At 36.3% G+C, this 19,191-nt stretch overlaps 1 protein-coding gene across 1 annotated transcript in view; it reads right to left on the bottom strand.

Moving 5' to 3' along the window:
- EYA4 (EYA transcriptional coactivator and phosphatase 4) overlaps positions 1-19,191 on the bottom strand; it is a 260,960-nt gene that overhangs the window by 116,058 nt on the left and 125,711 nt on the right. Inside the window, 1 exon segment of the mRNA XM_079147113.1 lies at positions 12,166-12,215. Within this exon segment, the coding sequence (XP_079003239.1) occupies positions 12,166-12,215 (50 nt within the window).

Genomic DNA, 19,191 nt, shown 5'->3' on the forward strand with positions numbered 1-19,191 from the left:
TTTTGTATATACAGCAGCCTCCTCTGAACAGGTCAGGCAACTTGGGTAGCTATGAAGTGTTTGAAAACTGTCAGAAAGCTGGGATTCTCAGAGTGATGGGCTGTGACTGAGATCTGGAAGAGGGCAGTGTCTGACCATCCTACACGTGGGGTGGACTGTCCTGCATAAAAGAGAACGGACTTTCCAAATGCCTGCTGGAGAAACACTGATGAGTCCTCCAGCTTCCAGTCACACTGCACATGCCCACACACACTCACAAGTCTCATTTGACTTCCTACAGCCTGGTTTTCATCCTTCCTTTTCTAAAACAATTGTGAGAACACCTAAGATGATAACTATGCCAAGAGCACATGGATAACATGATAGTCAGAGTAAAACTTATGTCTGAGCACATCAGCCAGGTGTCTGATATTCCACGTGGTGCTTCTGTCTAAGGTCAGTGATCCTCAGTACAGCAACTGCCACCCCATGGCTGTTGTGAATCTGTCTTGGCATTCTGCCAGCTCACATTCATCACCCCTTCCCTCACTATTGTGATACTGCATATTCTCACATGCAGATCCAAAGTCTCCCAGCCCTGTTATTTGGGATTTTGGATCTGCATGTGAAGAACAGCAGAGTGAGAATGGGTGACATGGGGGGGAGACAGAGAAGACTGGATCCCTTCATGTCATGACCATGTAGTGACACCATGTGTGTTCATGAGAAGGTGGCATTAGTTTTGAGAAGTATGAAGTTATGAGACAGAATGCAACAGAGGTGTTTCCTACTTAAATAAAGCCCACAAAACAGGTGTTTATTAAATGATCTTTTATTTTAAGGAGGATTTTCACATGTTGTGTTGCTCTAAAGATACAAGTGCCCATGCCCTGTTATAAAAATCATCCTAAGATAAAAAAAAGAGAGGATGAGAAAAAAGAAGAGGAGTGGGGGAGGATGGAAAAGGAGAAATTGATTATTATTACATTTTTATCTTGAAAAGCTTGTTAAGGCCATGAAGATTTTAATTAAGGTAAACCCAGTATTTATCATGCAAACTTGATTTCCCTGAAAGTAAGAGACACTGCAATAGTAACTGTAAATTGGGACTGTACTTGGACAAACTTGAAATAAAGTTCACCTACTTTTTATAGAAAGCCTAGCTGTCCCTCTTAAATTTGATCTTGTTGACAAAGGGCATTTAAACCTCATTAGTTATCACATGGCATACAGTAGTGAGAACGTTGCATGTGAACATGTGAAGCACTCCCCCCTCCCCCGCTCAAAAGTAAAAACTAACTGCTCATTCATTCATTCACATAATAAAAATTTATTGCATTTCTACTATGTGCCAGATACTGTGCTAGGTATGGGACCTAGAATGTCAAAAACATCCAAAATGATCCAGATACTTGGGTTGTTCCTGTTAGTGGGAAAAAGGAATCATTTTGCCAAAGCCTCTGCTGTCCATGAACTTCAAGGGGTAGTTGTTCAGGTAACTCTTGTGTGTGGCTGAGCTGTGCATTCTATTAAGCAAAAGTATATTTAATATGGAATCATCTTGCATAAAAATAATTCTTAAATATTATGATGCTAAACATAATGTTACTTAAAAGAATCAGGGTGACTGACACCAGAATCATTACACGGCATGGAGACATGTCCATGTCCACATGGATTTCTAAAACATACTGTGCTTCTAGTGTGAATGCCCAAACTTCCCAGGTGCATAAGCAACTTACACAGATATTCCATTATTTTTCTGTCTTCCTTTTGTTGAAACTCACTTGTCAATACTGTCCCTCTGCCTATGTGTAGTAAGAGCAGTCATAGGTTCCTCGACATCTCTCAACACTTTCCACGTGTTCCTCCCTTTACGGTTTAGACTCAGGTGTGCAGTAAAAAAAAAAAAAAAACTCACTCAGAAAACTCAAGGTCACCCAGATGTGTCACCAGGTTTTTCTAGTTTCTCAGCAGTTCTCAAGTATGTCTGTGTGGGAGAGGTTTGTGAGATAACTGAGTTTGCCAAGTTTGTGAAGCCTTAGAAATTAACTACAGTTAAAATGAGAACATTTTTTCTAAATATAAGAATATATACATATTTTCAACTATTTTTATGTTGGATTTTCTCTTATTAGAAATCTACATATTGAGGAAAAGTTGAGTTCAATTGTAGTTACATGAATTTTAAGAATATAAAGATCACTGGCACGGTAAAGGCACTCAAAAGACATCAAGTATCAGGTGCTAAAATTTCATAAACATATGAACAAAGACCCCATTCATTCACTGGATTATTGAAAAGCCAAGGAGAACGCTGTAGGTTGCTAAGACAACTGAAATGTGATGATTGTGAGATAATGAGGAGAATCTCTGTGTCTTTAGTACTCAGATTTTGAGGATTGCACTAAACCCTTATCTATCATAAGACACAGACTTTAAAGGGCTTTACATTTTTAAAAAAGGTTTTTCTGGTGAAGGAGCTTGAAACTCTCCAATCAGGACAAAACACTGGTCTTGAAGGTGTGTAGAGTGGAAGAGGGAGGTGTCCTGGCTGGGGACCAGCCCCATCCTGTAGTACTTGGTAGATGAAGTGCCTGCCAGACACTGTTGCCAATACGTCAAGAAAAATGTATTTGCAATGCACTTAATAAAATTTCAAGTAAATATTCTCAAAATTGGGGAAAGGTGAGAAATGATAGCTTTTTCTAGAATATTGTTATTTCGGATTTTAAACAACGATCTCACTCCATTCTAACTGTACTGTCCTCTTTGGAGTTGCTCAGGTGAGCCAGAAAGGCTTCCACTGGCTCATCTCTAAGGCAATGTACCTCCTCCAACCTTCCCTTTGGGTGACATGCACCCTGCCCCCCTACAGTTTTCCAGTTTTGTTCAAAGATCATCCAATTTAAAATCATCACCTATTCCTCACAATGCTCTCCCAATCCTCTTTGCATTTCCTACTATTTATTACCTTCTAGAACACCTTATTGTCATGTACACTCCTGTTTACTGAAGTATCTCAAATAATGTTGATGCCTGATAAATAGCAACTTTGAGGGCAAGAACAGACATTGCTGTAAATGAACAGCTAAAAGAAAAGCCATCACATCTTAATTCTTCCCACCTTGAAGATGAACCCCAAAAGTTTATGTTTCTATTTACATTGAGTTGAGAACTTCTTCAGTAATAATGCCCCAAGTCTAGGACAACCATAAGGATTTATGCAGTTCAATACCTCCTAAGTGGACAACTAGCCAATATGCTATATGCTCAAGAGACGGGCACAGTTTCCATTTGTAACAATTTTAATTCCCTGTGATGCAATGTCCTTTTTGCTGCTTAGGGTCCTTTGGATAAAGTTACTCAAAAGAGGTCCGGGGATGCAGCTCAATGGTAGAGCACACATTTAGCATGCATGAAGCCCTGGGTTTGATCCCCAGCACCAAGCAACTAACAATCTCCTTAAAGATTGTTTCATAAGACTTCAAATGGGCTTAGTTTACTGTATGAGAGGTTTATCAGGAACATGGCAATTTTTTACAATTAGCCACTGATACCTGTGGGGAAGTCAGGTCTTTCAGCATCCCTAGAGAAGAATGCAATCTGTCAGGAAAAGAGGCCACAACCCTCCCACTGCTATTGTCCATTTCAGGCCAAATTTACCTATATATATATATATATATATATATATATACATACACACACAATGCATATATATGTGTGTATATATATATATATATATGTATATATATGCTTAAAAGAAATAAGCATTCAATCCAAAAAGTTTGGAAAATGTGCTTCAATCACAAGAAAAAATAATGTGCAATGCCTCTGAAAATAAGGACAACTTGCTAACCTGTCTCTGGGGCCTCTAAAGTCAGTCTCCTAGCTGGTATCCCTGCCTCTAAGTGTCTATACCACAACTGCTCTGTAATCACAGCACACTTTTAGCACTGTTATAACTTGATCAGAAATCCACTGGTGACCTCTTTATGCCTAAAAGAAGTATTGACAAAATTTCAATTTTGGGTTCCTTGCTACTGATTCTTGGTTATACTTCTCAAGGAGTATTTAAGAGTTGATTTTTTTTTTTCTCTTTTCTTTTTTAAAGCATTTTTACCAAAATATAATGTATATATCACAAAGTTTGCCTATTTAAAGTGTATAATTTACTGACTTATAGTATATTTACAGAGTACTGCAATGATTACCATAATCCAATTTTAGAACATTTTCGTCATTTCTAAAAGAAACTCCATGCCCATTAGCAGTCATTCCTCATGCCCTTCTCCTTCTCTAGCCCAGGAGACACTGTCTCTCTTGTTTTGATTTTTCTGGACATTTCATATAAATGGAATGGGAGATTTGGTGTGGTTTATTTCACTTAGCACAGTGTTTTCAAGGTTTCATCCATATTATGCAGGAATCGTTTTGTTTATCGATTATCTTCAGTTCTTAGTAGCAGAGTGGATAGACAAGCTTCTGAGGCGTCACATTCTCATTGAAATGTATTCCACAAGCTAGGAAGCAGTAGCCCCCTGACTACTTCTTCTTTGTCAGGGAGCAAAAGCACTCCCTGGAGAGCCTAGGCAGGCTTCTTCTCAGATCTTAATGGTCAGGAATGGGACATATGGTCACACAGCTTTGTAGGAAGCTGGGAAAGCAAGCATTTTTAGCAGAAGCCAGTCAAAGAAAGAGGATACTGGAAGTAGCTCTTGGGTTTCTGCCCCCCATGGTATTTATGATTATTTTTCACTGTAAATGAATATTTTATTATTCCTTTTAAATATACATTGATAAAAGAGTTAGGGCTATACTTAGCTGTATACAATGTCTCTCCACTAAGTCACCTTAGACAAACTCTTCAGAATTATTTGGTTTTTTTTTTTAATAACTATGTCTAAGACTAGTTCTAAGATCTACATTTTTTTCTATTAACATTAATGTGTTAATGTGTTTAGTTTTTTAAAGATTTTTTAAATTTGTTCTAATTACTTATACTCGACCGTAGAATGCATTTATGCACTTTGTTAAATCATACATACATGGAATAAAATTTCTCATTTTTTTTTTGATTGTACATGTTGTAGGATCACATCAGTCATACAGTCATATATGTACATAAGGTAATAATGTCTACTTCGCTCTACTCTCTTTCCTACCCCCATGTCCCTCCCGCTCCCTTCACTCCCCTTAATCTAAAGTAACTTTATTCTTCCCTAGAGTCCTGCCTGTACTTATTGTGAAATAGCATCCCCGTATCAGAGAAAACATTTGACCGTCAGTTTTTTTGGGGGATTGGCTTATTTCGCTTAGCATGAGTTGATTTTTTTAAAAGTTCAGACCTAGACATTAATTTTGGTAAAATGACCCTCAGAAAGGTAAGTAATTTAAATCACAGTAGAAAGTGCATTAATCAAGCAACCCACCAACTAGATTCATAATAGGAAATGGAGAAAGCAATTCCCATGCAGACTGGCAATTTGAGAGCAGAAGATGTGGTCCACTGACTGCTTACTGGTCAGCTTGGAGATGTGCTCACAGGAAGGCCAATGTTAGGTAGAGGCCTCCACACAGAGGTAAATGGAGCTGCTCTTACATGGAAGTTTGGCTGCCACTCCACTTAAAGGTCTAGAACAACATCCATTTTGCAGGTCATATCTGACCTATGAAAAGAGTCTCCATACTAATGAGATGAGTAGTCATTGAATTACATCTGATTAGGGCATGGGGATATGTTTTCCGTTTCCTTAAAATATGCTGGATTATAGAAAGTGAAGCATGGACATTGGGGGTTGGATAAAACAAGTAGGAAGGAAAGTGGAACAAGGTAAAGGCCATTTATTGGGTTATCAGCTCGGCATCCCCTTCCTGGAAGTTCTTCTCCTGCCTCATTCATACACTCCTGGATACGTCTACTAAAAGTCACATTTATGCGTTGTGACCCTTCTTCTCTGATAGCATTCCCTTCCCTAGAAATCTGGAACTGAGATAAAGAGAAAGAGAGAGACTTTGCCACCTGGGAGGCTAAAGAGGTAAATGTACAAATCACACTTTGTCCTGTTGTGGTACCTGGAGAAAAATCAGGCTGATCAACCAGTCTGCATCCTGAGAGATGGAGATACTGAAGCCACTAGGGGAGAGAGCACAGGAATTGTCCAGACATGAACAAGAGGGCAACCTCAGCTCCCTAATTTTTTGAGATTCAACATTCCCTTATAAGAAAGTATGCCTGAGCTTAAAAAAAAAATGAAAACAAAGCAAACAAACAAACAAACAAAAAAACCCCTGTCCTTCTCTGCTTTAACTAGCTTGCGTTTGTAGTTACAACCAATCATTGTGCTATCTAAAACAACCAGGAATTCAAGTCAGCCATGATCTGTGCTAACTTACCTAGTTTCCAATCTCCTCTACTATTTCTTCACATGAATTATGGGGGATTCTTCACTTATAAAACACACCTTTTGTTTCAGTTTCTGGTGAGCAGAGCATGCTAGGGACTGAACCATGGCACGAGATGTGAACAGAGATAATATATGAAAAGACAAGTAATAAAAAGAAAGCAAAAAAATAAAAAACAAAACCTAGGGATCTGAAGACAGTGAAGCAAAGGCCAAACACTTATGTGAATGAAGAGGTGTAAATGGTAAGGTCATTTTTTTTAAAATTTTTTTAATGGTAAGGTCTTAATGATAGCCTCTCTGTCTCCTTTAATGTGTTAAAGGATGAGTCTTCATCAGTGTCATCGTATAGAGATTATTCTGTGGAGACTCTTGTCTGCTTACTCATTCAGTCTTGGGAGACTAACTCTAGAAGGAGAAATAAAGAAATAAACAAGTATACAGACAACACTAAACTCTGCTACCAATAAGAATAAATTACTAGGCGTTTCCAATGAGACAGAAGAAACAGTTGACAGGGCACATATATAATAAGACATTTAGAAAACAATTTAAAATTTTAGACTAGTATTTAAATCTTCAAATATCACTGCTATCAGGGATTTAGTAGGTACCTTAGACACTTCTCTGAGGAAGTCAGCTCAGTATCCTACCATGACCCAAAGGTCAAGATATGCTAGCTACTGAGGGTGCAGTTAATGGCAAAACAGAACACATCATTCATCCTCATCCAGGGCTCCAGCTGCATCCACACCTGTAGGAATCTGTCAACACACCCCAGAAAAGGCAAAATGGATTCCAAAAACCTCCAAGCAAATGCCAGCTGAAATGAAGACAATGGAGAGGAACCCCTACAAGTTCACACTTTGAAACTAGACAAAACACTGCCCAAATTGGGAAGAAAAGGATTAAACCAGAATATGACTCAGGTTAAATAAGTCAAAAGGAAATTAAATCACATTCTTAGAATATCTATCCATCCATCCATCCATCCATCCATCTTCTCTGATTTTCTGAAGAATAACCATATAACTTAAAGGAACTGGTTTTAAATAACTATTATGGTTGATAATTACTTTTCAATGTGATCAGTAATTTTCTGTGTTTAATAGTAAAAACCAGTGTATGCTAATAATATGATTAAGTCCAAGAAATGGTTACATAATTCCATGGACTATGCAGTCAGATTGAGTTACTGAGAGAATCTAGGGTTTAATGGAACTACATCCCCAAATTTTTAAGTTTGAGGAACTGCAACCTGGAAGTCATGCTTTTTTTATGCATCTTGGAGACAGAATATTGGGCTAGACAGACCTCTGATTTGACACAGTAAAATAATATGCATGAAGGGCCCCTGAGCTTTCCCTGCTGTGAAAAACAACATGCCACTTAATTTTTAGGCAGACAATTATGGGCAGATAAACATTTCAGGGTTTTGGAAGCACTGCAAAAGTTATTTTGCTAGCAAATAAATATGCATAACTTAATGCCTTAAATGTTATATTGCTAAACCATAACTATTTAAGTAAGATGAATTAATTGCATTTTTAAGCTTTTACACTTAGACCTTGAATAGATAAACTTCCGGAGGTTCACTTAAATACTAGCCGAAATTACTTCCAAAGCTTCTTTAAAGTTGGACAGTCATGTTGCCATTCACTTGGTAATTGTGAAGTTAGTCAAATCCAGAGCAAGAAGACACAGCGGAAGGCCCCTGATGATTTCAGGCAACCATTAAGTTCTCAGCAAACTCAATTTCTTTGTTATGAAATAGGGAAACATCAATCCTCACCATTACCCATAGAATCTTTTTTTTACTCTCCAAATGGAAAAACTACTGTATTAGCTCTTCTATACTTGTAAGGACTTCCTCTACGTTAATATTCTCCCTTCAATCTCATTATTCTACTGGTGGTATTGAGTCCGAGATGAGACAAAGCTATTATAGGAAAAAAAGATTTGGTGTAATTCCTAGAAGTCACTTCACAGTTCAATTTCACCAAAATTTATGATTTCTTTTGCTCCTTAGTTAATGGAACAAGTATAAAATGAAATTGCTTAATCTGAGTTGCATTTCCTTCTCTGTCTCTGATCTCTTCTTGGTGAAAATGCTTTATTAGTCAGAGATCCAAAAGAGAAAAGGCATAGAGAAGCAGAACAAAAGATCATAAAAGGAATCCAAATGGTATTATGGAGGTCACTGTAACATAGTAGCTCTCTAAGATATTTATACAGACTACAATTAAAGTATGAGATAAATTATTTCCTCACCTCATAATGGAAATAAAAAGAAGATTTTAGAAAGCAGGATATTCATGGAAACATCTGCTAAAATATTCACTTATCTAGGCGCCATCTATTATATTAAACAAGAACTATGTACTTTCAGAGTAGACTCAGAGGAGGCACAAATCCACAAATATAGAAAAAATAAACTTAAAAATAATATTTCTACTTATAGCTTAAGATGTTCTATCTAGTAGCACACTTAATTTAGGGTAGGGTAAAACATAACAAAAATTGTCAATTTTAGTTTTTTCAGGTACCTATTTTATGGTTAATATTAGTTTTAAGAACAAAGGTCAATAAGAATATACTCTGGATATAGTTAAAACACAGAAGGTAAAAAAAGGAAAACATTCAAGTGGAGTATATTTTTATATAAAGCACTTTATATCCCTTTTCATATGACATCAAGTTTAATAGTTTAAGGAAACTGAAAATACTGTCCCTAATGTCTGGTTTTTAATGTATACACATAATCTTATTTCTAAGAAGACAGTTTTGCCCTACTCATATTGCATGAGTTTATATATTCTCTTTTCCCCAATCTGCCAGTTACATTTGCAGTCCAAGCATGTCTCTCCAAAAGAGGAATTAAGGCCAAGGAAGACAAAGAATTTGCTGATACACATGTCACTCTGAGAATTCTAACAAAGTCTCCACACCCAATTTAATTACTTCCCTACTATAAAAACACTTTCCATCTGCATTTATTATAATCATTTTGAATCCAAAACCAACACACTATAAAGCTAGCTAAATAAATGAATGACGTTTGCTTTGGGTTCCCAGTGAGGCAGCATTTTGCAGGGCAGTGGGTCTCTAGCTTGTGTTTTATGCTGAGACAGTACTTCATTTTGAGTTTAATTCTTTACTTAAGATTTGTGCAGAACAGAACTAAAAGCCACAGGCTTTAAATTTTAAATCTCAACTGAGTTTCTGTCTCTCATAACATATCACACACACACACACACACACACACACACTCCTATACATACACACAAAGAAATACACACACACAAGAGGGGGATCAGAATGGGGAAAGAGAGAGACTATGAATGCTTGTGGTTCTTAATGGGGAAAAAAATGTACCCATATATGTACATAATAAAATATTGCCGTGTAGTATTTATAATTTTTGATAAATGTTATAAAACAGCTTCTGTACCTGCATATAATAAAAACTACTTTAAGCTATCTCCAATGACTGAACTATTCAGTAGTTATTGTATTGTTTCAGAGCGTTCTTTAGCATAATTATTTTCTTGGAGTTCCGTCATTACACTAACTGCCACTCTTGGTACTTCCAGACAGAATATTGTTGAATAAATACAGGATCTGAGAAGAGCCACAGGTTTCTGTTACTGACAGTGACGAGGATGGGTACTGGTCAGTGCAGCAGTCAGGAGAGAGACCAGCACTGCCAGAACATTTGGGCAGCCTTGAACCAGTCAGTGACCCCATGGGTTGTCTAAGGTCCTCCCATATTGGGTTTTAATAAGGATAATTTCATTCATTCATTTGTTTGTTTATTTTTGATTGTGCAAAGTTTTAAAGTTCTTAGAAAGTGATTTGTCTGATTTTACCCATGTATATTGCACATTAGGAAATTTAAGAAGTAGCCTGTCCATGGAAAACACCTGCTAATTTCTAGAAACTGCAGCTAATTTTCAATTTCACAGAGATATATATTATTAAACAATGTGTTATATTTTAACCGTCTCTTAAAATAGACATTATTTATTTTAAAAGTAAAGTTATACTATTTTTTTCTCTCACTTTTATTTTTCAGTGCTTGGGATTGAACCAAGGGCCTCACACATGCTAAGCAAGCTCTCTGCCACTGAGCTAACATTCCCAGCCCTAAAACTCTAACACCTAAGGTCATACAAATTGTAATTTTCTAGACTGAAAAAAAATGATGTAATTCTATGCTTAAATTTATTAAGCTCTGAACTCTATTTCTTCCCTAACATGCAGATGCTAACTGTGAACACTGAATCGGTCTGGAAGCATTCTATAGCTTAAATTTTACTTAAGCATAATATTTTATGTCAAAATTCCTGAGTGGCCCCAAGTCTAAAAAAATCAATATGAAATATTAATAATGAAGATGATTGTAGTGTTCTTTTCCTACTAACCCTCAAGATTGCCCTTTATTAATTTATCACTTTATATAATCCTCGCAAAGTATCTTACAGATCAGTTATTCATAAAGATCAGCAAAATGATCAGGAAGGAAGTCCCTACAAGGAATACAGCTCTAATCTTCCCTTCTCTGCCCATCTTTGATTAGGATTCATGGAATGAAGAATCACGGTTCATCCATTTCTTAATGTTCCAACAAGACAAAATTATTTGGTTCCATTCTGATAGCTAATTATAAAGAACAAAGATCGAATGTCAATAATCCTATATCATATTACATTGCCCTTAATGATCCAAAGGGAAATATCATATACAATCACTTTAATATACAGAGGAATCAGTTTAGGAACATCATGCTATGTAAAACAAAGGAAGAGTTATTGAAAGATTAATGGTTGGTACATAATACAATCTTGTTCTCCAAAAGGAAATCATGGCACCATAAACATTTTACTGAGATCTGTGTTTCTTTGTTGTACCAAGAGAATCACTAGATCCATCATATGCTAGGTCAAATAGGACAAAATAAACTAGTACCCTTCTCACAATTAAATATAAATTTATTAATGTATTGGGGTAAGTAACATCATTGGCATCAGATTGAGAACATGTGTTTATTATTGTCATGATATTTATAACCCTTTTACTTATCCACTTAAAATTTAGGCCTGAATTTTGAAATGAAAGCAAGTAAAATGGATAGGACTAAACAATGTGTTGGGCATATGGTCCAGCAAACAACTCAGTACTGCTAAATTCCTTTCCTCTCCTTTTGGTACTACTAGGGACTGAACCCAAGGCCCTGAGTGCTCTGAGCTCTACCATTGAGCTACATCCTCAGCCCTAGCTCTAAGTTCCTGTATGAGGTGGCCTGATACTTCAATTCATCAGTTCCACCAGCTCACAGAAACCAAAGAGAGAATGCCAAGTTAATGTTGCATTTACTAACTTGATAGCATTCTCAAAATTTAGCAGTGTTTCATTACAAAGAAAAATATTATGGTTTTTAGTTTTTGTAAACGTAGATTTGACTATTATTTAGTACCAAACACAATTCCTGATAGAAATGCATTGTAAGAAGAGATCAGATGGAGAAACCAAGTTTAACTTAATATAATAACTAAGAGAATATTTTTAAATCATTTTTAGAGATTTATTGTCATTCTTTAAAACCAACTTCAATCACAATCTCTTTCTATGAATGTTATCACTAATGGTGCCCCGTCACACAAAAATTCTTTAACAAACTCAGTGTTTCAAATCTCAGTTGCACCTGATATATAGTATAATATTTTATTAGTTTTGAAACCGCAAGACTCTTAGAGGAGTCTTGATCATTATTTTACTGTACCTGGAATTCTGAGGTTCTGAAACATCGGAATCTGTACACGTTTTCTTTACCTGGAAGAAAAGAGTAGTAGTTATTCTCCTATGAAAATATAACTTCCTCACTCAGGTTCACACACTTGTTAAAGTGGATACAGCTCTACTTACCAAGGTCTCTATAAAATACTCCCCACATTTTATAGCAACAGCATGCTGTACTAAATAGTGTATTTCATTATTATCCCATGAACAGCTGCCAGATGCACTTCCCTGGTCTCCATTAATATGTAAAATGTTCAGCAAAAATAGCTGGGGACCAGTCGATTGAGGAACAAAGAAACCAAAGAAACATGTTTCCCACATAGGAACGAGAAAGCCATGCTGTTCTCAGTCCACTAGGAAGTGTTTTTCCAGTGGATACTGCTTCTGTCTCCCACTAAAGCACACAATAATAAACACCAGGTTCTGGGGCACAGCATAGTGTTAGCTAAAATGTCCACATATTAATTTCATCTTCTCAATCCAATGACTGTATGTTTTATACATGTCTCAGCACATCAATTAAGTTTAGGCATTGCTCCTAGACTTTTCACATATATTTGCAGTACATTTCACAGATTATATTTCAACTTTGAGGTTTTTAACCCATGAAAGGTAAAGAATGAGAATAACTTTTGCTTTCAGGCTATGCTATCCATGTTTGGACAGATGGATGGTGTATACCCTTTAAACAAGGGAAAGCACATTTCCAGCTTCCAAACTTTAACATTGAGCACAGATACCTGTTCTGATACCATGGTCTTAAAGGTATATTGTAATAAGTGATGAATCCTCTGAAAGAGAAATTAGGAAAACTATCCCATTCACAATAGCCTCAAATAAAATAAAAATAATAATTGGGAATCAATCTAACAAAAGAGGTGAGAGACCTCTACAATGACAACTACAGAATACTAAAGAAAGAAATTAAAGAAAGCCTTAGAAGATGGAAAGATCTCCCATGTTCTTGGATAGGCAGAATTAATATTGTCAAAATGGTCATACTACCAAAAGAGCTATACAAATTCAATGCAATTCCATTTAAAATTCTATGGCATACCTCATAGAAACAGTGCAAGCAATCATGAAATTCGTTTGGAAGAAAAAGAGACCCAGAATAGCTAAAGCAATCCTTAACAGTGAAGCAGGGGATATCACAATACCAGACCTTCAACTATACTACAGAGCAATAGTAACAAAAACAGCATAGTATTGGCACCCAAATAGACAGGTAGATCAATTGTACAGAATAGAGGACACAGAGACAAACCCACATAAATACAGTTACTTCATAATAGACAAAGGTGCCAAAAACATACGATGGAGAAAAGATAGCCTCTTCAACAAATGGTGCTGGGGAAGCTGGAAATCCTTGTGGAGCAAAATGAAACTAAATCCCTATTTCTCACCTTGCACAAAACTCAACTCAAAATGGATCCGTATTAGACCAGAGACCCTGCACCTAATAGAAGAAAAAGTAGGTCCAAATCTTCATCATGTCAGTTTATGACCACACTTCCTTAACATGACTCCCAAAGCACAAGAAATAAAAGCAGGAATCAATAATGGGGATAGATTCAAACTAAAAAGCTTTTTCTCAGCAAAGGAAACAACTAACAATGTGAAGAGAGAGCCTACAGAGTGGGAGAAAATCTTTGCCACACACACTTCAGACAGCACTAATCTTCAGAATCTATAAAGAACTCAAAAAACTTTATACCAAGAATATAAATAACCCAATCAACAAATGGGCTAAGGAAATGAGCAGACACTTCACAGAAGATCTACAAGCAATCAAGAGATATATGAAAAAATGTTCAGCATCGCTAGTAATAAGAGAAATGCAAATCAAAACTACCCTAAGATTCCATCTCACCCCAATTAGAATGGCGATTATCAAGAATAAAAGCAACAATAGGTGTTGGCAAAGATGTGGGGAAAAAGGTACACTCATACATTGCTGGTGGGTTGCAAATTAGTGCAGCCGCTCTGGAAAGCAGTGTAAAGATTCCTTAGAAAACTTGGAATGGAACCACCATTTGACCCAGCTATCCCACTCCTTGGCCTATACCCAAAGGACTTAAAATCAGCATTCTACAGAGATGCAGCCACATCAATGTTCATAGCTGCTCAATTCACAATAGCTAGACTATGGGACCAACCTAGATGCCCTTCAAATGGTGAATGGATAAAGACACTGGGGTATGTATACACAAAAGAATATTATTCAGTCATAATAAAGAATAAAATTATGGCATTTGCAGGTAAATGGATGCAGTTGGAGAATATCATGCTAAGTGAGATAAGCCAATCCCCAAAAACCAAAGGCTGAATAATATCTCTGATAAGCGAATGATGATACATAACAGGGGGTGGGAAGGAGGCAAGAATGGAGGAAGGATGGCTTGAATAGAATACAGCAAAAAGAGGGGTGGGGAGGGGGAAAGGAAAAATAACAAAATGAGACAATCATCATTGCCCTATGTACAAGTATGATTACACAAATGATGCAACTCTACTTCGTGTACAACCAGAGAAACAACAGTTGTACCGCATTTGTGTACAATGAATCGAAATAAATGAATTAAAAAGAAAAAAGGTACATTGTATTCATAGTAGAATCAACCTTAAAAATACTTTCATTAATATGGGAAATGCACAATATATATTTATAAATCCACTCTCATACACTCTGGATATACATATTGTGATGGCCTGCTTATTTATTCAACCCTCAGGATTCTTAGCAGTTTCAACTTCTAATAAGTGGTTTGCAAGTGAAGAAATCCACACAGACACACTTATGTGGTATAAGTTGCAAGATGAATGGCACCACTAAGAACAAGTTTTGACTTGTACGGTATTGTATTTCTAGCTCACAAAGCAATTCTTTCCTCCTCTGACTTAGAAGAAAGCTTAGAACGCACACACACACACACACACACACACACACACACACACACACACAGTCCTACACTTTCAAAAAATCTGTATCTTTTGCTTTCATTTCCAAGCATAGACACTTGTGTAATCTGGGAAATCGATTATTTGCTTGATTAAGTTTGTACTCTCTTTTGCTTCCAGTGTACACATTTACACAATATGAAAATAAAACTGAGAAGAAAAGAAATTGTTGTTCTGTTCTATTAGGAAACTTATATATCCTTAGCATGGAACTCTGACACCAGGAGATGGAGAAGGGAAGAAACGTTTTTAAGATCAGGGGGAAAAGAGGAAGAGGAGGATGAGGAAGAGGAGGAAGAAAAAGAGAGAAAAGGCAGCCATCAGAGGAATACTTTTCTTAAAATGTCAATGCAAAATTCACCAGAAAACCCACCCAAATCTCACGTCCATTGAAAATTTGCCCAAGAAAAATAGGAACCAAATGGAAAAGATACTGGAAAACAGAACCCTTCCTTCCCACTAGTTCTTTCCTCCAATCCACCACCAGAAACTATATGATATGCCCAGTGGATACATAGAAAATACCCTTAGTCATAACATTGTCCTTACCACTCTGGTGACTTAACTTTGGGACTAGCAGAGAAGCTCCAGAACACCACAGAAAAACAAAGCAAGACTCAGAGCCAGAGAAGCTTCCTGCGACTTACTAACAAACCACTTTTTTCTTTATTACCCTTGATTTTCCAAAGCATCATTTTCCAAATAACTTACCAGAAAGCTCTGATTATTTTAAATTCATTTTCAAAGTAGTAACTAGAATCCACAAAACAAATCTATTGATTCTTTTACTATCTAGTAGCCATGGAATCCCAGGCTTATAATTAATAATTAAGTGTAAGTGAAGAATTAGATATTTTTTTAGATATTGGTAGAGCTATGGTTTCATCCAGACAGCTGAAATTAGGAGTTTTTGTTCACTTTGTGGTTGAATGAGGAAAGGGTAGTATTTAGAATATTGTGACTAGTACAGGGAGCGACTATCTAAAGTGCTGTGTTTATCAGAACAAAATCCTGCAGCCTAAAGAAGATGGGAAGGAAACAAAGGAGCAACTTGAGAACTGAGTCTTAAGGGACACAGGCCTCCAAGACTCCACCTGGAGAACATCAGCACTTCATTGTCCTGGGCTTGACAGGGAACCACTTTATGAAGTCCTGGTATCCAATAAAAGGTCTGGCAAATAACCTTGGGCAATGCAGACCGCTGAAATGTTTTGAGAGATACACTGAGTAGTGCTGTCCTTGAAGACAGTGTGGGATGGACAAGGTGAGAGCAGACGTATAGGCTGCAATGGGAGAGAATACAAGTTCCATGGATGCAGGGATGGCATTGGCCCTGGACATACATTATTACATCCCAGCCTCGACTGAATACTCCCTAATTACATTTACTAAGTGAATCACTCAACATATCAGTGAGAGGTAGTGAAAGTCTAAATTTAGACAGGAACTATGGGGAGCAAAGAGAGGATGATTTTGAGCAACATTTCTGATACAGAATTGTTAGAATATTGTAATTGACTTTAGTATTAAGTGGAAAATGATCTAATTATTTTATCTGTCTTTGAAAGGGGATTTCAGATATGCCAAAGACTAAAACTGAAAATAGTTATTTTATGGCATCTGCACATTGCTTCAAACCTCTGTCTTAATATTATTCTTCTTTATGGCTGAATAATATTCCATTGTGTACAATCATAGAAACAAAATGATGTAGCCCATTTGTGTATCATGAATCAAAATGCTGTCTGTAAAAAATAAATAATAATTTTTAAAACCCTCTATCTTATTTCTAAATTAATGAGGAGAAATTAAATGAATCATTAACAAACAAATGTTCATACACATCTTGATCATGGAATTAGAAGGCAAGTTAATAATTTGAAAATATACTCAAGTGGACTAGAAGTCAATGGCACTTCAGGGAATGGCACCCACTGAACCATAGAGGAGGGAACACTCCTATAGAGTACATAGAACCTCTGTCTTCAATGGATACCAAGTTACTGCTGAATTCGCTTTGAATGAAGTGGAAACAAGGAGGCCAAGAGTTCAGGCAGAACTTCATGCCCATATATGAAATCCAAATTCTAGTTTTCATAGACACAGAAGGAGGTGTGGGCAAAAGATAGACTCAGAAGGAAAAGACTGCTTAGGTAGATACTGTTTTGGCCCCAGTTCCTATCTAATTATCCTGAGAACCAGAAAGATTAGCCTGTAAGCAGGCTAATGGAGCAAACTTCAAATTCAGATTTATAAGGGCATTTTAACCAATATATGGGAAGAAAATGAAATTTATAAGCATATAAACTAAAATGTTTAAAATGAGGATCAAAGCAACTTAATATGTAAAGTTCAATTTCCATTACATCACAATAATGATAATTGCTGTCATTTGTTAAGCAATTATTCTTTTTGGCACACTGTGCTAGACTATCAGCATGTAATCTCATGTAATCCATGAACAGGCATGATGGATAAAATCCTTGTTTTATAAATAGAAAACTAAGGTGTAAAGAAATTAAACGACTTGTTCCATGTCCCAGTGGGAGCAATACCAGGGCAATGACGAAGCCTTCTTTCCCCTCCTGTTGTGTATTTGTCAGTTGCTTCTATTAGGTTGTCTCACTTTTTTCCTTACTAGTTTTTTTTTTTTTTACTTTTTTTTTAACTTGCTTTCTTTCTTTTTAAATATTCAATTGATTGAGGTATGATTAAAACTCAAAAAGTTTATATATTTACCCTGATGAATTTGAAGATAAGAATACAACTGTGACTTCATGTCCTCAGTCTATGCCATGATCATGTTCAACTCCAAAAGTCTTTTCCCACCCTCTTTATTCATAGCGTGCATACACACACACACACACACAGATAAGATCTACTCTTAGTACATTTTTAAGTACAATGCAGTATTATTAACTATAGGCATGACCCCGTAGAGTAGATCTCTAGGACTTATTCACCCTACGTAAGTGGATTTCTGTATTCTCAGCTAATACTCTTTGTGTTTTAAAACTGAGATTTGAAGTAAAAGTCTACAAAATAATCGCTAAAGAATAAGCTACTAGTTACTTCTTATAACGCATCAAATTTTAAACAAATCTTTTAAATTGGATTACTGAAGTAATTGACTTTTACCAAGTACTAGTATGACTTTAGTAATAAGAACTTTTAGGTAGCACAATGAAGGAATTTTGAAAAATTTATTCAGATACCTCTCACATTCACCCCACCCTGCCCCACCAACTGCAAAGAAAGGGTAATATAAAAAACAACTTCTGATTTTGTTTTGGTTTTGTCCAAAACACCATGATATGCCATGCAGCAAGGCATTACTGAATACCTGGGTCATGAGGCACTGAATAGGCTTTGAGATGAACTGGACTCAAGCAGTTCAACAGAGTAAGTAGACACTAACTACATGTGGCTATTTAGAACTTGAAGCCTGGCTAGTTTGACCTGAGATATGTTGTATGTGTAAAATACACACTGGATTTCAATGTCTTAGTATGAAAAAAATAAACTGCATCTCTCAAATTAAATGATATTTTGAATAAGCTGTTTTAAATGAAATAATTTCCCTATTTTTCTTTACTTTTCCCATGTGGCCACTAGAAGATTTAAAATACATGTATGGCTTGCATAATCTTCATTGATCAGCTTGACTTAGACCAACAAAACCTATCTGCATAGATCATGCATTCTAGAGAAAGAGAGGAAGAAGTTCAGTAAGTATGTAAACTGGTAAACAAAGAATACAAGGCGGTAGGAAGTGGTGCTAGGAAGAAAATGAAGCCAAAAAATGTCAGATACTACATCACTTGACTATTATTTTAAAAATCATCTTTCATATTTCCTAATGCTATTCATCTTTCAATTCTTTAGGCTAGATTTACGTGAGTAACATGAAATATAATTTTAAAAGAAGTTACAGAGAATTGGGGATATGGTATTAAGAATGGTACATATGTTTAATATCTGGAAGATATATATAGAAAATAGCAGAATTTCCAGAACATTTTGCATTATGACGATTATACTGAAGCAT

The sequence above is a fragment of the Sciurus vulgaris genome (assembly GCF_902686455.1).
Source record: "Sciurus vulgaris genome assembly, chromosome: 7".
NCBI lineage: Eukaryota > Metazoa > Chordata > Mammalia > Rodentia > Sciuridae > Sciurus > Sciurus vulgaris.